At 48.6% G+C, this 20,323-nt stretch overlaps 1 protein-coding gene and 1 long non-coding RNA gene across 12 annotated transcripts in view; one reads left to right on the top strand and one right to left on the bottom strand.

Moving 5' to 3' along the window:
* Positions 1–19,261, top strand: part of LOC101687883 (zinc finger protein 75A) — a 45,195-nt gene extending 25,934 nt beyond the window's left edge. The window contains exons 1-9 of one of the 11 annotated variants that reach the window (XM_045072073.1): positions 8,257–8,423; positions 10,209–10,363; positions 10,662–10,819; positions 11,540–11,704; positions 12,107–12,233; positions 13,190–13,281; positions 13,573–13,699; positions 16,044–16,154; positions 16,336–19,261. In XM_045072073.1, coding sequence (XP_044928008.1) covers positions 11,600–11,704; positions 12,107–12,233; positions 13,190–13,281; positions 13,573–13,699; positions 16,044–16,154; positions 16,336–16,931 — 1,158 coding nt within the window. In that variant the 5' untranslated portion in view covers positions 8,257–8,423; positions 10,209–10,363; positions 10,662–10,819; positions 11,540–11,599 and the 3' untranslated portion in view covers positions 16,932–19,261. Of the gene's footprint in view, positions 1–8,256; positions 9,009–9,988; positions 10,364–10,661; positions 10,837–11,539; positions 11,705–12,106; positions 12,234–13,189; positions 13,282–13,572; positions 13,700–16,043; positions 16,155–16,335 lie in introns of those variants that run through there. The other 10 variants (XM_045072081.1, XM_045072072.1, XM_045072075.1 and 7 more) reach the window with 10 other exon arrangements.
* Positions 5,627–8,250, bottom strand: LOC123389711. Its single transcript, XR_006604341.1, has 2 exons — positions 7,896–8,250; positions 5,627–6,898 (listed from the first exon to the last, which is right to left on the bottom strand). It is a non-coding gene; the product is annotated as an uncharacterized LOC123389711 (long non-coding RNA).
* Positions 19,262–20,323: the final 1,062 nt, after the last annotated feature.

Raw genomic sequence — 20,323 nt, 5'->3', positions numbered from 1 at the left:
TACCCTGTGACTTAAGCTGTCCCTCCTGCTTTACTCTCTTTTCTGGGTGACTGGCGGACAGAGCAGTGACCTACTCTGAGGTAGACATGGCAAAGAGCAGGTGCCTAGAGGTCATTATTGGATTAGGATTCATGAAGGCCATTCCCTTCCAGATGTGCTTCCCATGAGCAGGGAAAAGGTCTTCTCTGACCTGCCCCAGAAACCGTTCCCAGGCCTCTAGCCACCCATTCTCTGTCCAGGACAAGGCTACCCTTGTTTCCTGGCAGGACTGTGGATCTGTGTGGAGGTCCACTGTGACACAGGACTGTGGGTCACAGGCGCGCCTAGGAAGAGAGCTGGGCACATGTACTCGGATTCCTGTCCCTGCTGTGGTTCTTGAGATCCGCTTGTAAGTCTCCTGCCGAGCCAGGGACTCGATCACAGAAGCCTCCACAAGCCGATAGATGCTTCGGAAGACTCACACTAGGGGACTGATGTGTTGGTTTTCCTATATGCTCATAACATGTGTCCCTTTTGGGGGTGTGCGTTTGTCTTCTCTGTGTGCCCCTGATGGGGGGTGAGAACAGGGTTCTTGGGAACGCTTTTCTCACACCGAGAGCACTTGTAGGGCTTCTCCCCAGTGTGCGTCTTCTGCTGGGCATGGACGAGGGAGCTGTTGTTGAAGCTTTTCCCACATGGGCACAGGGCTGGGGGCTCCGCCCGCTGTGGACTTGCCAGTGAGCACTGAACTGGGAGCTGTTGTTGCATCTCTTCCCACAGACGGTGCACTGATAAGGCTTCTCCCCGGTGTGGGTCCTCTGGTGGACAATGAGGCTGGAGCTCTGGTTGAAGCTTTTCCCACATTCCCCGCAGCCATAGAGGCACTATGGCTACCACTCTCTCCACTGTGTGCGTCCTTAGGTGCGCAGAGAGCTTGGAGCCCTCACTGAAGCCTTTCCCGCATTCGCCGCACTTGTGAGGCTCCTCTCCTGTGTGGACTCTGGTGCCGAATGAGGTAGGAACCTCGGCTAAAGCTTCTCCCACACTACTGGCACTTAAATGTTTTTCCCAGTTCGGGGAGTGGCTGGGGGCGACAGGGAGAGCCCTGAGAGTCGTCTCCCCCGCTCAGGAGACGTGCACAGGCCTTCTCCCCGGCCCAGGGTGCCTGCTGCCTCCTGTCCTGGGACGGGGGTTTCCCGCCCGCTCCCCTGGAGAACATGCATGTTGCCCTCCTGGCTCAGGCTCACCCTTCTGGTCTCTTCTGGGCTCAGAGTTTTCCCTAGACTTTCTCCACACGGCCTTCCTCACTTCTGCTTGCCCCGAGTCATCCGTTTTCTTATTCTCTCTTTTAGCGTGTGTGTGTGTGTTTTATGTCAAGACCTGAGGGAACAGAAAGACCTGGGGCTGTGAAGAAAGAACAGGACAACGAGAAAAGTCGCAGTTAAAGCACCATAAGGGACAAATACATAAATGGAATTTTTTTTTTAAGATTTTATTTATTTGACAGATGGAGATCTCAGGTAGGCAGAGAGGCAGGCAAAGAGAGAGGGGGAAGCAGGCTCCCTGTTGAGCAGAGATTCCGATGCGGGGCTCGATCCCAGGACCCTGAGATCATGACGTGAGGCAAAGGCAGAGGCTTTAACCCACTGAGCCACCCAGGTGCCCCTGTAAATGGAATTCTTCATGGGATTCAGCCTTGTGCTAAGTAACAGTCTAAGTGCATTTTCCAGTTTACTATGTTCACGGTCCAAACCCTGTGGTTGTGAGGAAGAAACCTGGAGATCCCATGTACTGTTCTATGCTGTCTTTTTTTTTTAAGTTATTATTTATGAGAGAGAGAAAGCAAGTTATGTACACTGGCGAGGGAGTGGGACAAACAGGTTCCACACTGAGCAGGGAGCTCGACATGGGGCTCAATCCTAGGACCCTGGGAACATGACCTGAGCTGAAGGCAGATGCTCAACCAGCTGAGCCACCCAGATACCCCCTAAATGTAATTTCTCCCAGGATTCAGCTTTTTGCTAAATACTAGCCTAGTTTCATTCTCTGATTTTAGTATCTACAAACTCCTAACCCTGGTCTCACAGGAAAATCACCCCTAGATGCCACTACTGTCCTATACTACCCCTCTTTTTCATAGATTTTATTTATTTATTTTTGACACAGAGGCAGTGTGTGCACAAGTAGGCAGAGCAGCAAGCAGGGGGAGAGGGAGAAGTACATCCCCGTTGAGCAGGGATCCTGATGCGGGACTTGATCCCAGGACCCCAGGATCAGGACAGGAGCCAAGGCACACGCTTAACTGACTGAGCCACCCCGGCGCCCCTATACTGTCTCTTTTTGGATGTTCAGACACGGTGATCCATCTGAGGCCAAGAGGCCAGCTCTGTTTGTGCCAGTCTGTCCCCAGGTCTCACCTCCACTGTCAACGGCCTCACCGCCAGCAGCTAAGTAGCAACAGGCTGCCCTGAGCTTGGCGGAAACGAGGGGAAAGTGTGCTGCAGGGATGCGGCCAACACACACTCCGGTCAGGACAGGAGGGCATTGCTGGAGCAGGAAGGAAGGGGAGAGAGTCCGGGCTGGAGGCCCACAGTGGTCTGAGGAAGCCAAGGATGGTAGCTGTAACGCCATGTGCTCTGTGAGAGAGGCCAGCGCAGGCGGACCTGGGCTGCGGAGGGGACGGGGAAAAGCCGCAACGCTGAGTGCCATCGGGGCTGTGGGCTCGCAGCAGTGGAGGCAGCGCCCTCTTGATGGCAGAGTGACAGCCTCTGCGGGGACTTCCCTGTCCCCTGGCTATCAGAGCCAAGAGTCCTACCTATTCCATATGGGAACAAGATCAGCAGGTCCCGTCTCCTACCTTCCCAGCCAGTTTCCTGGAAGTCCCCTTCATCCCCGGCCACGCCGTCCACCCAGGACCCATCTCCAGTTGCTGTGGGCTTCCCGTTCTGCCAACTCAGCTCTCCGGATTCCGCAGCCCTTCCCTCGTGTCCGGGAACAGCACGGCTCGCTACCTTGGGTGCAGAGGCCCAGGAACTTGACCGAGCACCCACTGCCTCATGAAGGACACAAGGCTCTGGCACACGGCCCACCTCCACCTCCCAGCACCTCAACCGCAGGCTGCTGAACTCGGCACAGGACAGCTCTGGGGCCTGCAGAATGCCCTGTTCCCAGAGACGTCCTGCCACCGCCCTGTAGGTCTTGCTGTGCTGACAAGTCCAAGTTCCTCATGAAGGGTCCCAGAGGATGGCCAGGAGGGTCTTGATCTCCTGTCACAAATGCATACACTTGGGCCCCACCTGCACCCACTGTATCTGAAGCTGGGGATGTGCTTGAACACGCCCCCTAGCGGAGTCTCAGAGCCCCCTAGTCCCCTCAGAGTGGGGACCACGGCCATAGCCAGTGGCCTCTGTGTGGTGAGAAGCTCCTTCCAGCAGATTGTTGGTATAATAGCTGTTTATTTAAAACAACAACAACAACAAAAAAAAACAAAAAACAACGAACTGCTTCATTCTAAAGCTGTATATGCAAATTACAGAAAAAAACATGTTTCATACGGGGTGGGGGAGGCTTTAAGCCCCACCACCTAAAGATGACCCTCATCCTCCTAAAAATACCACAGTAACTCAAGCCTTTCATTTCCCCCAGGCCAGCATAATATATACTGTCCCAGAAATCCATCTGCAGGAATTCTAGTATGGAAGTGGTTCATTCTGTGGACGTATTAACGGAACTTCAGGGAACATACACAAGTCTGATCGGGAGGAGCTTCCAGTGCGAGGGACCTAAGCCTGAAGCCAGGGTGAGCAGCAGGAGCGGGCCTTGGCACGCGGTAAGTCCTGCCCCTTCACATTCAACCCCACAGCCTCAGCAACCACACACCGGACGGCAGGGACGTTCCCAAGGATTCTAAGAAAGTAAATACTGAGATTTATAATGATACACTGATTGTTTCATCTGCTTAGAAACACTACTGCAGATACACTTGTTCGACAATTTTCTGTTTCACGTAAACAGCATGAACAGGTCATGTTTTTCTGTAGGACTTGGATTAAATAAAGAGCTGGCTTTTAAAAGGGAGTAGGTGTGCCTGGCTGTCTTCAGTCAGAAGAGCATATGACTCTTGATCTTGTGGTTGTGCGTTCGAGCCTCGTATCAGGTGTCGAGATTACTTACATAAGTAAGATTTCTTTTTTTTTTAATTTTATTTATTTATTTGACAGAGATCACAAGTAGGCAGAGAGGCAGGCAGAGAGAGAGGGGGAAGCAGGCTCCCTGCTGAGCAGAGGGCTCGATCCCAGGACCCTGAGATCATGACCTGAGCCAAAGGCAGAGGCTTTAACCCACTGAGCCATCCAGGCACCCTGATTTTTTTTTTTTTTAAAGATATTATTCATTTGTCAGAGCACAAGCGGGTGGAGAGGCAGAGAGAGAATCAGGCTGCCCACTGAGCAGGGAGCCCGATGCAAGGCTCCATCCCAAGCCTGGAATCATGACCTGAGCCAAACACACATGCTTAACTGAGCCATCCAGGTGCCCCTAGGGGTGCTGGTCATACAATGCTGTGAATATTTCCTCAGACACGCCCTGCGTGCCTCCTGTCCGCACCGCGGTCCCTGTCTAGCACGTCAGCTGCTCATTTCTATCGAGCAGTTACCCAAAGTAGCTTTCTTTCTTCACCTGTCATCCGCTTCCCCATGGAGTGTGGCTCCTGCAGGCCAGGGACAACGCCTGTCACATTCACTGTGAAATCCCCAGTACGTGGCAGGCACTCAGAGCCCCCTGCGTCTGTTATGTCCCAAGCTTTTAACTGGCCCTTAGTGAGCGAGGGGTGGTAGGCAGAGGCGGCCGGCGTCCTGACGCGTGCTACCAACCTGCTCTGCTCCCTCTCTCCTCCGCTTCCTGCTCTGCCCGTCCCATCCCAGACAGGTTTCAGGTAACTCTTTTAACCCCGACATTCCTGTACCATCTCACTCCTGTGAAGAGCTTGGCTCTGAAATGGTGGTGGCCACGAGGGAGAGACCGGCCCCACAGAGAGAGGCCAAGGGAGCCAGGAGCAGGAGGACTATCAGATGTAGCGGCTCCCGCTGGTTACCAACCCAGTCTCTAACTCTGTCCACGTGCTACTGCTTGGCCTTCTCTGCTCCCTCCTAGTGGTTAGTAATTGTCCCGATGCCCTGGATCCTTCAGGAACTTCCTCAGCCTGGACCCTGATGTCCCCACCACACGGTTCTGCCTTCTCCACATTATGTCAACACCGCTCTTCCTCCCGCAGCCCGAGGATACGTCTGTCTCCTCACTGGGGTCACGGGCATCTCCCGTTCCAGGCATGTAGTCTCTGCACCCAGCGAGCTGCTTCCTGTTGACTGCAGAGGGGCTCAGCCTACAGCGTCCCTCTGGCCCACACTCCTCCTTTACTCTGTGCCTCTCCCAGACTTGGGATTGGGATCTCAGTTGCCTTCTTCCCACAAACTCCTACAACCAAAGCCAAGTTCCTTTTCTTCTCCTGTGCCTCTCACAGCTCCCTTCTCCCAAAATGTACAAGATCATTACACTGACGACATGTCCGACCTAATCCCTAAGTGGACAAGTGCATACTTTGTGAAACTAGTCACTATCCCATACCGACCCCTTAATCCTGGCAGCAGGAGCAGCTCTAATGCAACTTTATTTAGTGAATAACACATGGCATCTGCCCTCAAGGAGACTTTCAGCAAGAGACACTGGATTTTAACTCACCAACTCCGAGGGTGAGGGATAGTTGTCCTTTCCCTGGCCTTCTGTTGGAAAGTATTCTGAGGTTTTACATTTGTATTAGGGACCTTAAACATAAACTGAATATATCTGTGTCTACGTTATTGCACCAAACGAGAAATTCTCCCCAAAGACGAAGGGCAGGGACCACCCCAAGCCAGCTTGTGGTTTCTGGTGGCAGACAGAGCGCTACTGTGCATTTCTCAGGTCGGCTCCTCTCCACTAAGCAGATTCCTGTGCTTCTCGCTCGGTTCTTCACAATGACACTCAGCAGGTCCTGAATGCCTGTCCTCACCTGCTGGCCAGATGCATTCTGTACATCCTCAACCAGAGCCACAGCTTCCTCGCCATTTCTAGACCCTGCTCCCTCATACACATCCTGATCTCAAGAGATTATGAAACAGAGTGCATCGTGAAAGAGTAGGATTGTGAATAGGGTGTGGAGCAAATACAGCCTAATATCAAGCAACAATAATTAAGGGAATTATTCTATGATAAGTAATATACATGGAAAAAGAAAAAAGAACTGGTTAGTCAGTAGCACCATTATTAACTCTAGCCGGTCACACGGCAACACCATTCAGCCCAACACGGCAGCTGTGTGGTATCTCGATATAAAGGCCAGGTCTTCCCTGTCATCGCTCCCCAGCTGTACGTTCATCATTTTTCAGCAGTGCTCAGGCAGGGGAACGTGATTTCAAAAGGAGTCTGGTGGGCTCCACAGCAAGGGAAAGGAACCCTGGCACAGGCTTCAGTCTATAAAAATCATTACTGGTCCTCTTTCATGGTTCCCCAGTTTGCGCTGCCTTCTTGCTTTCACGGGGTGTCTTTTCCCACTTTTCCTCCCCCAACCACCTCCACACCCAGGTTATGAATCAGGCCCGCCAGTACGCTGCAAGGGCACCACTGGCAGAACTTCATTTATTCGCTTTAGTAAGTTCCCAGCATATGCTCAGCCGTGGGCCCGGTGGTGAGGATCTCAATGCTAAGAGCACTACTGCACCCTGGAAAGAATTGCTTCTGAAGAAACTAAGTCTCTGCCTGACGCAGATTCCTAGGAAACGAGTCTGCTCTGAAACCCGTGCAAGTGACCTTCGCAGATGCTTCTCATCTCCCGTGTTTAACCCTTTGCTCTCACGGAGAAGGGATCAGCACAACAGGATTCCACCTAAAACCAAAAGTAATATAGTGACCCGGTACTGGTCTCCCATTTTCATTCCCACCTTCCCCTTACTTCTAGATGAACTTCCCTGGGAAAAAATCTCCACCGATGTTCCAGGATCTACTTTATTAAAAATGTAGTCTCAAGGCGCCTGGGTGGCTCAGTGGGTTAAGGCCTCTGCCTTCTGCTCAGGTCATGATCCCAGCGTCCTGGGTTCGAGCCTCGCATCAGGCTCTCTGCTCAGCAGGGAGCCTGCTTCCTCCTCTCTCTGCCTGCCTCTCTGCCTACCTGTGATCTCTGTCAAAAAAAAAAAAAAAAAAAAAAAAATGCAGTCTCTTCACCACCATGCGAGGCACCCGGTGAGAGGGCTACAAGAACTTATTTTCTCACTGTTGAGCCTCCCTCCAAATGTAGCCCGATCACTCTTAGTGAACACGTATGATGGATCATACCCCAGTCTCCCGGCTTTCCCTCTGCGTGGATGTGGCCCCACTCCATGGAGCGGACAGATCAGGTTCAAGGTCTTTTACCATTTCCCCAACCATAAGGCAAACTTCACTTCCTCGGACACCCGCCTTACTCAGCCTAGGCCTCCCCTCTTCCTAGCCTCCCTACTCCTGATGGTCACAAAAGTGCCCCAGTCCTTTGGCCAGATTCCTTGCAGCAAAGACTGCCCTGTGCCCTCCGGCCCTGGCTGCACGTAGTGGACCTAATAAGTAAGCTATTGCCTGGCGAAGGCTGACGCTGGGAGAGTCCTGGCGATTAGGAGACGCCCACAACCCGAAATGCCCGGATCCTGAAAGTAGGGTTCACGAACTCTGGCAGAGACTGCAGGGACACAAGATGGAAAGGGGGTTCTCATCATCCAGGGAGCCTGCCATCGTGCACGGAGAGGGAGCCAAGACTGCAGGGGACCTAAATCCCGTACTAGGGGCCGAGCCGTGGCTCCCTGTCCCTGGCAAGGACACTACAGCTAGAACCCGTCACACCGGCTGGAACCTACCTCACTAGGAAAACGTGATCGTTGTGAGGGACACGTGGCCCAGAGGAGTGAACAAGCCCTCGGGGGCCGCCGATCCTGACCGGAACGAAAGCCCCGGGAAGGCCGAGGGCCCCGCGTGCGAAGGGGCGGCCATCCCCGCCGGGCTGGGCTCCGAGTACCGGCGCTGCACGAAGGCCACGTAGGCACTAGCCGGACGCGCAGTGCCTTCCGGTGCGGGACGCGAGGCGGCGACAGACGCTCGCCGAGCCGCCGGGAGGCCCCTCTAGGCCGCGGCAGGAACGGGACACTCGGTAGCATTAACTCTTTCGGACAGCCACCGCGGCATTGGAAGGAAAGCCGGTTTCCTCCGCGAGGGTGGGGCCCGCGTTGCGGCGGCTCGAAGCCCCTCCCCGGAAGGGCGTCAGTCTGCTTCCGGCCGGAGCGCCGTGTCTGGTGGACCCGGGCAGGGACGCGGGCCAGATTAAGGCCGGTCTTGCGTGTGGCGGCTCCCGCCTGGGAGCATCGCGGGGCGAGGGCGGTGGCCTGCAGGTGAGCGGGTGGCAGGGGCAGCGGCGTGGACCCCGGAGCTCCCGAGGAGCCCCGGCCGCTGCGCGGTGGCGGAGGCTAGGCTGCCATTGTCCGTGCGCGGCGGTGGTTTCGGACCGGGCGGCCACAGGCTGACGGCCGGACCGTTTCGGAGAGCCCCGCCGTCGGGCTCCGGAGACCATCCTGTTGTCCGCCTTTGCGGAGACGGCGTCAGGGCCGCGGTGGCCAATTTCCCGACTCGCTGGCCGGACTTTCCGCGGGCCGGGGGACCCGGGAGGTGCAGCTTCAGAGATGTCAGCCTCTGCTGGTGCCGGAGCGCGACAAGCGTCTGGGTGCCGGTTGAGCCGGCCGGGCAGCCGGCCGCCGGCCATTTGAGAACATCGTGGCGTCCTGGCCGAATTTGGGAGCCGTTCGTGAGACCTCAGGCCAGGGAAGGCGAGATCCCGCGACTCTGCTCATTCTCGCCTCGAGGTCTAAATGAACGTCGAAGAGAGGGAAGGTGGGCCGAAGGCTCACCGTCGACAGCACCAACTCCCCTTCTCTCGTTCTTTGCGGCTTGGCATTTGGATAAGCGTTTTGTAAGCCAAGGTCAGCTGTGATTTTTCTGTCAAGGAAAGAGTTTATTTTTATTTTTAAGATTTTATTTATTTATTTGACAGACAGAGATCACAAGTAGGCAGAGAGGCAGGCAGAAAGAGAGGAGGAAGCAGGCTCTTAGCGGAGCGGACAGCCCGATGCGGTGCTCGATCCCAGGACCCTGGGATCATGACCTGAGCCGAAGGCAGAGGCTTTAACCCACTGAGCCACCCAGGCGCCCCAAGGAAAGAGGTTTAAAAACACAGGGCTAGATCTTGTGCACGGTGCCCTTGATGGTGTTTACGGGGAAGTGTCAAACGAATGTGGAGCATCTAGTTACTGAACCCGGGTTTGCTGTCTTAGAATAGGACTGCTTTTTCCCTCGTTACTTTCCTCCTCGTCTGGTGTCACTTCTGTGTCCCAGCTGTCCTGCCAGTATCCGTAGAGTGGAAAGGAGAATCTGGAATGTTCCACGCACTGAGGGTTTCATCTTCACAAGAAGATGAAGGGTCAGAGAAGTTGGACCCCCTTGCTAGAGACAGAAGACTGGGATGACACGTTCACATTTAAGAGGAACTCAGAATATTCCCCTCATCCTTCCTTGGCGTGGGGTAGCTGGGGTGGGAAGCACAACAGTGAAGTCTTTGGAGAATCCCCATGCCTCTTGCAGCCAGAGGGTGTAAATGGTCTCACTGCTAACCTTTCTTGAATCATTACTTTTACAAAGAAAGCCCAAGTCCTCAGTGGGTATTTGTCTATCGATGAGCTGTGCATTATTTCAAGTGGATAATCGAAGAAGAAAGGGTCTGGCAATGGATTCTTTAAAAGGAAAGGTCGTGCCCCTTGGTGGCTCAGTGGGTTATGTGGCAGCATTTGGCTCAGGTTGTGATCTGGGGCTTCTGAGATGGAGCCCCATGTCAGGCTCCCTTTTTATCAGAGTGTATGCTGCTCCCTCTGTCCTTCCCCCTGCTGGCTCTTTCTCTCTCTCACTCAAATAAGTAAAATCTTCAAAAAAAAAAAGGAAAGGAAGGTAGATTTTTCTATTCATTTTTCTCCCCTTAGGAGTAGTGGACAGTAAAGTTCATATGACTTTCTTACTGATGTGTACTTTTGTTTCCTGTTCTCAGTGTTCATTTTTCTCCAGTTAGGAGTAGTGGATAGTAAAGTTCATGTGACTTTCTTACTGATGCGCATTTTTTGTCCTGTTCTCAGTGTTTTATGAAGAAGATCCGTTACTTAATTATATTCCTGACAATACATGGTCTCAGTTGCCATCATAGGTGGTAATGGGTGAAAACCCTAAAAGTATAAAACAGGAAACCACTTAGAGAGGCTTCTAAGTCAAGGAGAAAACCTGTCAAGACAGCGTGAGTATACATAGTCTATGCAACCCTGCTTGTCTGTGCTTTGCTGCATGCAAATGGGTGGGAGCCACTGTCTCAGAGCTAGCAGTTGCCACAACTTTTTTTGTTATGGTAATTTCCCCACATTTTGTAGTTAATACCTTGTGGGAAATTCGTGGTCCAATATCTCTGTTCATCTTTCAGTCATTTTTTTTAGTGTTTCATACTTCCTGCCATCTCTACTCAGGTTTTTTTCTTTTTCTATCACTTACCCCCTAACTAAGCATAAGTTTTCTCATAATAGGTGATTATTTATTTGTAGGGTACAGTCGGGAGCTTGGAAAAGAGGCCGTGCTCTTCCAACTGGAGATGTCATAGGCTTCAAGACGAAGGCATGAGAGTCACTGCCAGTGGACGTGTCCCATGATGAATTTTGGAGTATACACCAGGGGCTGCGAGAACAACTGAGCTAGAATTCTCGTAAGGAAACTGAGCTTGTATGTGAGACAGGGCAGAACATAATTACTAATTCCTAGGAACTGATAGGAATTTTTGCAATCAGAATGTTGTATTTTTTATGAGTTGAGAACTGTAGATCTGTAAATAGACATATAAACAATTACAATGGTTCCTGGGTGTTTATCGATAGAGTAGACCAGTTGTGGGTGAAGTTGAACATTGGCCTGTGATACAGAGGTATCTGTACCACTGAACTCCAGTAATAACACCATGAACTCTCCTTTAGAAAACTAAAGAGAATAGGAGCCATCTCATTCTCATAAAGTACAGAAGAAATTGAGATCAGAAATGGGTTATCAGTAACAGAATATGAATAGAACTGTGTCTAGGAAAAAAATAATAATAAAAGATCTTATCTTTTATTATGCACTGAGTTCCTTGAGTACTTCATTTTTAAATATGTATGACTTTTGCTTGATTGAGAACCATTTATTTCATGAGAGGAAACTAAAAAGGGTTTTTCTTTCAGTAAGTCACTCCTGAAAAACAGAGATCCTATTTTAGGTGTCAGTTGGTAATTTGGCTCCTCTTTGCAATGAGAAGGCTACTTTAAGACACCATACACAGTAGCAAATGTATACTGTCTCTGATGAAAAGATTGGTATTGTCTGTATTTTAGAAATAGAGTTAGATTGTTCATAGAAGTGAGAGAAATTTCTTCTGGCTCTTTTCTATTCACAGCTGTGCCTGTTCACCAGATCCTAGGCTTTTTCTGAGAAGGCAAACATCAAAGACTGGACAATGGCACCTGAACTCTTGTTGCCTGAGTCTCAGGTGAGCTGCGCGATCCAGCTGTTGAGGGCTGCCTTTCTCTGCTGCCCAGGACACACACTGCCCAGCTCACAGGCATGTTGGCCCCAGTGTTCTGCCTGGGGGACTGGGCACCTCCTAGGCTATTGATGATCCCTTGGTTTTCCTTTCTGCCTTCTCACTTAAAAGAAAAAAAAAAAAAAAAGTGGGGCATCTCAGTGGCTCAGTTGGTTGGGTGTTTGCCTTTGGCTCAGGTCATGATCCCAAGGTCCTGGGATTGAGGCCCATGTGCTTTATTTACCCTTTCCATTTCCACCCCCTGCTCATGCTCTCTTTTGCTATCTCTCGTCCTCTGTCAAATAAATAAATTTTTTAAAAATTCTTTAAAATGAAGGGGGTGGCTATGAATTCTTTGAGTGCCCAGGGTCTACCATGGGCCAGATGGTAGAGCTGCTTCTGTAGTGCAAGTATTGAGCTGAAGCCCATTGTCTTCTTTAGAGCTTGTTGACATTTGAAGAAGTGGCCATGTATTTTTCCCAGGAAGAATGGGAGTTACTGGATCCCACTCAGAAGGCCCTCTACAGTGATGTAATGCGGGAAAACTATGAGACCGTCATCTCTCTAGGTAAAGACCCTCCCTCTCCCATTGGATAGAAGTAATCTGTCATGTTCTCTGCTTACTGGGAATGTACTCCCCTGAGAGGCTGTGTTCCGATAATGGCTTGTTTTTCAACTAGATGGTGTGTGGACAGGGGAAAGATGTATCCCCAGATCACCTTGGGGTGCTTTCTCCAAGTGCACAAGGTCATTCCTTGTCCTAAAATTCTTGATCCCTTCCTTCCCTCCAAATCTGTTCCTTTTTTACCGTTCCTATCCCCATACAAGTTACCATCATTTATTCAAAATGTCACAGCAGAGAAATAGAGTCATCCTTAGCCATAATCTTGCCATCACAACCCACTAGTAATGCATCACTCTCCATTTGGCTACACCTTTGTAGTGCAGGCAGAGTGCAATCGTGTCTTGTCCTTTACTGTTTTAAAGTCCTCATCAAATCATGAAATTTCATGTAAATCTTTGGACGTCTTCTCACACATCCATATTCCTTACCGAGGTACCCAGGAGCCTATAAGATGTGACTGCTACTCACCTTCCTGCCTCGTCTTTCCATTGGTGTTTTTCTTCAGTTGTCTTTACTCCCAGTGATTTTTCTGTTGCTTGTACTCATCAAACTAACTTCTACCTTTCCGTTTCTATTGCTGGCACATTGAGCCTGAGTTCTACATTTTTAAACACCTCTAATTTTTGCCTAACTCAAAACACTTTACATAAGAAAAAGTAAGATTTCCTTTTATTGACTATATGAAAACTGAAGACAGTAAACTGGGGAATTGCTTTAGGGGTAATTACGTGCTCGATTCTTGTTTACTGTGACAGGGCCACCAGTTGGTATCACTTAACATTTGTGAATATGTCCCACATGTACTAAAGGAAACAGGATCTTCTGTGGTTTAGAAATGAGGTAAGAGTGTTCATAGACAAAAGTACGAGAAATTTTTGCTGGTTCTTTTCTATCCACAGCTGTCCCTGTTCACCACATCCTAGCCTTTTCTGAGAAGACAGACACCAAAGACTGGACAGTGGCACCTGAGCTCGTGTTGCCTGAGTCCCAGGTGAGCTGTGCGATCCAGCTGTTAAGTAAGGGCTGTCTTTCCCTGCTGCCCAGGACACACACTGCCCAGCTCACAGGCATATCAGCCCCAGTGTTCTCCCTGGGGGACTGGCATCTCCTAGGCTTTTGATGATCCCTTGGTTTTTTCCTTTGTTACTTTCTTACTTTAAAAAAAAAAAAAAAAAAAAGAATGTGCTATTAATTCCTTGAGTGCCCAGGGTCTACCATGGGTCAGATGGTAGAGCTGCTTCTGTAGTACAAGTACTGAGCTGAAGCCCATTGTCTTCTTTAGAGCTTGTTGACATTTGAAGAAGTGGCCATGTATTTTTCCCAGGAAGAATGGGAGTTACTGGATCCCACTCAGAAGGCCCTCTACAGTGATGTAATGCGGGAAAACTATGAGACTGTCATCTCTCTAGGTAAAGACCCTCCCTCTCCCATTGGGTAGAAGTTGAGTAATCTGTCATGTTCTCTGCTTACTGGGAATGTACTCCCCTGAGAGGCTGTGTTCCGATAATGGCTTTTCAACTAGATGGTGTGTGGACAGGAGAAAGGTGTATCCAGGTCCCTTGGTTAGCTTTGTCCAGGTGCTCACTCTGTGTGCTATGTGGATGTCTTGATTTATTTTTTCTCCTTCCCCAAATCTGTTTTCATGGATCTCTCTTCTCAGTCAAGAGCTTTCACCCAGCAGCTACGAGGAAGGAACATGGGGTCATCCTTTACTGTGATCTCGCCCTCATACCGCGTGCTAATGCATCACTGTCCTTCAGGCTTCATCACAGTGTAGCCCAAGCACAGCCATGCCTCATTTCCTGGTGCTGTTAGCGTCCTGGCTTAAACCCACAGCGTGTGTAACTGCCTGACCTGGGCACTTTCTGACCGGTGGCCCTGCCTCCTGCTGTCGCACATTCTTTTCCACAGAGCAGCTGGAATCTTTTAAAAACCTGGTCAAGGGACGCCTGGGTGTCTCAGTGGGTTAAGCAGCTGCCTTCGGCTCAGGTCATGATCCCAGCGTCCTGGGATCCACATCGGGCTCCTTGCTCAGCAGGGAGCCTGCTTCTCCCTCTGCCTCTGCCTGCCATTCTGTCTGCCTGTGCTCGCTCTGTCTCCCTCTCTCTCTCTCTGACAAATAAATAAAATCTTTAAAACAAAAAAAATTTAAAAACCTGGTCAAATCATGACATTTCCCATTGTAAACCATATGGTGAATTCTCACCACATTCTGAATAAAATCCGTACCTTCCTGAAGTGCTTCAGGTCCTCCGGGATCTGACCCCACTCCCCTCCCTTCCCTCACCTGCTGCCACTTGTGCCCTCGCTCAGTCCCCTTGAGCCTCGCTGGTCTTTGTGTTTCTTGAAATTGCCATGGTCGTTTCTACTTTCCCCTTTCCTCTGCCTGGCGCACTTTTCTGCCCCATGGCGAAACTCACTTCTACATTCCTGCCGCAATTCCAGTTTTTCAAAGAGGCCTTCCCTACTACCTCCTCTGAAGAAGCTTCAGAGAAGCACAATCTTAAAATGCTGGGTTGTCCTGCTTTAGTTTTCCACAGAATATTTGCTGTGTGCTGACAACTTCGTTTATTTATCACTGTTGAGCAAATGCCCATAAGATCAGGGCGCTTTAGGAGAGCCTGGATGGTTCAGTCGGTTAAGCGTCTGCCTTCGGTTCAGGTCATGATCTCAGGGTCCTGGGATCGAACCCTGCATTGGGCACCCTGCTCATCGAGGAGCCTGCTTCTCCCCGTCCCTCTGCCTATACCCTCTGCTGCTTGTGTGCTCTGTCTCTTTCTGTCAAATAAATTAAAATCTTAAAAAAAAAAAGGATTTTTTTTAACATAAGGGTGCTTTGGCTTAGTTACCACTAACTATATTGTTAGCCCAAAGAGCGTTCCTGGCACATTCTATCCAGTCAGTACAGACTGATTGAACGACTGAGTGCTGAGTACTTCCGCAGCTTGCTGGTGTATATTTAGAAAGGTTTCCTTAAGGAATTCTGGTATGTTTTTTCCATCTGGACAAGAACCAGTGAGCTATAGGAATGGGGGGAAATCTTTCCTAATCCAATATGTGGTGCACAAGAGCTAAGTAAAAAGCAGGGATCCCTGGGTGGCTCAGTTGGTTAAACCTTTGACTCTTGATTTTAGCTCAGGTCACAATCTTATGGGCCATTAGATTGAACCCTGTGTCAGGCTCCACAGCCGGAGGGGAGTCTGCTTAGAGATTTTCTTCCTTTTCCCCTCCCCCGATTTGTGCACTTGTGCACCTGTCTGTTCACTCTCTCTATAAAAATAAAATATATTCTTTTTAAAAAAGAGCTAAATACAAAGCTACTGTTACTGTGACAGGAACCATTAGTGCATACTACATGCAGCCCACTGATGTTCACCTTGCTTAGCTAGACTTAGGCTAATCCTAAGGAACTAATAAGGCTAACCTACATTCCTTGTAGACTCTGGGGTTTGGTTCAGCCTTGTTGAATATAGGGCAATCTTGTTGACAGGGCACTGTAGAGAAGTCCCCATGCCCTTTATCATCTCCATGGGTCCAGCTTAGGTTTATTTTCACTCTCCACTTTGTGTATCCACCCAGAAGTGCAGTATAGTATAAACCTGAAACCAGATAGTAGAGTCTACCCGTCTGACCGTTCGGGTAATGCACTGTAAACTGCTCTTTGCTTTTACTGAAATACTGTAGAGTTGGTGGACAATTATTGAGTGGCTAGTTGGGTTCCCAGTCCTTGACGTCCTTTTTTCCATTTCACAGCATTATTTGTGCTCCCCAAACCCAAAGTGATCTCCTGTCTAGAGCAAGGGGAAGAGCCATGGGTTCAAAGGCCCTTGGAGTTCAAGAACAGTTCTGGGGAGTTGCCTTCAGGTAAGTATACTGTGGGAAGAGAACAAATGTGCCTTGATAGCAACCTTTGCAGGATTTAATATTTAAAATTTAAAATTCTGCTTATCTGTACTTGTAAGTCAGTAACTATTAGATTTTTCTCTCCATTCCTATAGTTTCACTTTGCCATACAGTTGGCTGATTGTTATGTTTATTCTCACAGGGTCAAAGGTCAAATCTGACACTGAAAACCATCAGCCTGTGTATCTTTCTGACTTAGAAATACAAGTGCCAGGAGACACAGTATCAAAAAAGACCCGAGTGAAAGTTCCCCAGAAAACAACAGGCAAAGAAAATCATGGTGATGCACATAGGATGGGAAAGTGGCATCAAGAGTTTCCGGTTAATCAAACAAAGGAGCTTTCAATTTGGGAAGAAGAGCTGCAGAGACTCATGGATCTTCACAAGAAAGCTCGCGCAGTAGAGAAGCCTTTTACATGCCAGGAGTGTAGGAAAAACTTCAGACTTACCTCTGATCTTACTAAACACAAAAAAATTCACACCGAAGTGAAGCCGTATAAATGTCAACATTGTGGTAAGAGCTTTAGAGGGAAATCAGATCTTAACAAACACATAACAATACACCAAGGAATAAAACCATATAAATGCTCTTGGTGTGGGAAAAGCTTCAGTCAAAATTCAAATCTCCGTACACATCAAAGAACTCACACTGGAGAGAAACCTTTTATGTGTTATGTATGTGGAAAGAAATTCAGTCAGAATTCCCACCTTAGTAAACACCGGAGAACCCATATGTAGCATAAGCATGAGAAAGTTTAGCAGGAATTCCAGCCTTCTTGCGTACCAGAAATACTACCACTGAACAGAAGGAAGCCTATCCAGCATCCTTAGTCTGAAGAAATTTTCCAAGTAGAGCTTAGCCCTGAGGTTTATGAAAAATATAAAGTTAAAAAGCATGAATAATTCATCATTGGAAAGTTTGGTGATAAAAACATGTTTCTCAGAAATGAATCAAGGTAGACTCTGCAGGGGACATGTTAGTTGTACTAATTACATTTTTACTAATAAATCAGGGAATTCCTAACAAGGTGTACAGGGAACATTCTGAGTACAGAATGTACTATTTCATGATTGTTCTGGCAATTAGCAAATTCAGCTTCAAATAGCAAATATACTCATGAATTAATCAGTCGTCTGTGATCATCGTTTGTTGGTTTTACATTGATCTTCCAGCCACGTTAAACACATGATGGAAACATTTGTAGCATGGGCTTCCAAAACAAGAAAGAATAACCTGCATGTTTAATTGGATACCATTGCCTTCATGTTATTAAGCTTACCAATTTCAAGAGTCCTATGGGGCAAAAAAGTTCTGTTATCAAGTTTTCCAAGAACCAAATTGGATTTTCTTCCTCTCCTTTGTCATTGGACACTGTTCCCCACATTGGATATCATTTGAGTTCCTTCTTGAACATTTTAGTTCTTGAATCCTTTTAGGGCCATTTTTATTATGATGAAATACTATTTACTTCACCACTAGGGAATCTTGCAGAAGAAGTAATAGTGCACTGACTTACACCTCTGACTGGTGGTGTTTGATAAAGGAAAATGCTAAGATCATATGCAAACGGGTTGGAATTTTTAGCCATGGATTACATATTATATGTAAAGAAGATTGTAATAAAAGAATCTAGACATTTTTCCCCCTCACAATGTCAACCATAAATATTAGCACCTGGGGTCTAAACGGAAATTTATGGAAGTTCAGTCAAATCAGGTTTTTGTTCATTGGCTTTTTAATTCAGTTTTTGTTTAGAAGAACAAAGAGGGTTGTTTCAAAACGAGTATGTGCTGCACGCAGGTTGTGGTTCAGTGGGCGTGGCAGAAGGTTGGGTTCCCAGAAGGAAAGTTTTGGGAATTGGTGCTGAGTGGTAGACAAGGACGGGTGAATCTGCATTCACGTTGGTTTTCTTACACTGTAAACTGGTGTGAAGCCGGCGGGGTCTCCCTGTGTCTGTTTCGTACACAGCATTTAAAAACAGCCTTGGGGGGTGAACAGTAGATGGCTGGACCCCTCTGTGGGCTGTGGATCTTCTTACTGTCTACAGCAGTGACTCCCATGTGCTCCTGTTAGAGCTTTTAGGTGGTGTCAGGAAGGGGGTTAAATGAGCTCCCGAACACCTCACAAACAATGAAATTAAGGCTCTGATGCAGGGACTTGTTCAAGACCCTGTTGCTCTGGGTCCGCTGGCTGTCAGCTGCGTCAGGGAGGCCCGAAGGCAGGATGAGCAGGATGTGCACGTTCTCCCTGCAGGGCTGGGCTGGATGACATTGTGCTGTGTCTACTGAGTTCTGAAACGTTCTTATGGCTTGATTGGTTCCCGAAACACGCATTGGGTTCCCTTTCCCCTGCTCCCCAGTGATATGCTGGGCAGACTGACCGCAGGGGGGAAGCACTTGTGTTTATGGCTGTTTTCAGCTCCTTAGGAGTCGAGCATGGCTGGTGATGATAATGCTCCATTGGTTTGGTCCTTGGCTTCAATACGTTACAGTGTAAGTCGCCTGAGCTGTGGGTCCAGTGCTCTTGGCAGGATTTTGTTTTCTTGCCCAAGATGAACTACGCCAAGTCTTCCTTCTTAGGCACAGCCAGCTCTGAAGCTCTCGTCTGCATAGTTGTTACCCATGGCCTCGTCCTCAGGCTTTGGGTACCCTGTCTCATCCAGGCCACGTGCAGACATCTTCCTGGTGCTACATTCGTTCCGTCTCAGGGGAGCCTCTTAGGTGCCCAGGCACTGTTTGGTCTAGACTGGGAATGCAGTAGTGGACAAAAAGAGCCAAAGACATGCGCTCGCAGGACTTGTATTCTCGTGAAGAGTGTGGAGAAGAGTCGCGATAGTTTGCTGCCTCTTGCAGTTAGGGTCATGAGATGGTTGTGGGTGATGGGTTGTGGGAAGCCCCACTTCTGGGCTGAAGCCTTTCTTTGTTGGTGCAAAACTCAATAGTGTCCTTTCTACAGAAACGGGCTGCAAGGTCAGAATAGTCTGGAGTGCTGAGCCCCCCATGTGGAGAGTCCCCCAGACCTGTGATGGACTTTACAGGAATGAGAAATAAACTTATATTGAACTACGGAGATGTTGGTGTTGTGTGTTTCCGCAGCGTGACCTGGCCAGTCTACATCGAGACAGCTGGGTTTTTTTTTTTTTTTTTAATTAACATATAATGTATTATTAGCCTCAGGGGTACAGGTCTGTGAATCATCAGGCTCATTTTACAGCACTCTCATAGCATATACCCTCCCTAATGTGCATAACCCAACCACCCTCTCCCTCCCCCTTCCCACCAGCTACCCTCAGTTTGTTTTGTGAGATTAAGAATCTCTTATGGTTTGTCTCCCTCCCGATCCCATCTTGTTTCATTTTTTCCTTCCCTACCTCCCAGACACTCCATGTTGACTCTCAAATTCCTCATATCAGGGAGGTCATGATAATTTATCTTTCTCTGATTGACTTATTTTGCTCAACATAATACCCTCCAGTTCCATCCATGTTGTTGCAAATGGTAAGATTTCATTTCTTTTGATGGCTGCATAGTATTCCATTTGTGTGTGTGTGTGTGTGTGTGTGTGTGTGTAGATGTAGTATACCACATCTTTATCCATTCATTTGTTGATGGACATCTAGGCTCTCTCCATAGTTTGGCTATTGTGGACATGCTGCTATAAACATTCAGATGTACATGCCCCTTTGGGTCACTACGTTTGTATCTTTAGGGTAAATACCCAATAGTGTGATTGCCGGGTTGCAGGATAGCTCTATATTCAACTTTTTGAGGAACTTCCATGCTGTTTTCCAGGGTGGTTGCACCAGCTTGCATTCCCACCAACAGTGTAGGAGGGTTCCCCTTTCTCCACATCCTTGCAAACATTTGTCTTTTCCTGACTTGTTAATTTTAGCCATTCTGACTGGTGTGAGGTAGTATCTCATTGTGGTTTTGATTTGTATTTCCCTGATGCCAAGTGACGTGGAACTCTTTTCCATGTGTTTGTTGGCCATCTGGATGTCTTTGCAGAAATGTCTGTTCGTGTCCTCTGCCCATTTCTTGATTGGATTATTTGTTCTTTGGGTGTTGATATAGATTTTGGATACTAGCCCTTTATCTGATATGTTGTTTGCAAATACCTTCTCCCATTT

Source organism: Mustela putorius, unplaced genomic scaffold (assembly GCF_011764305.1).
Source record: "Mustela putorius furo isolate JIRA1106 unplaced genomic scaffold, ASM1176430v1.1 tig00004007_pilon_pilon_pilon, whole genome shotgun sequence".
Lineage (NCBI taxonomy): Eukaryota > Metazoa > Chordata > Mammalia > Carnivora > Mustelidae > Mustela > Mustela putorius.
The sequence above is the reverse complement of the archived record's forward strand: the minus strand, read 5'-3'. Positions and strand labels throughout refer to the sequence as shown.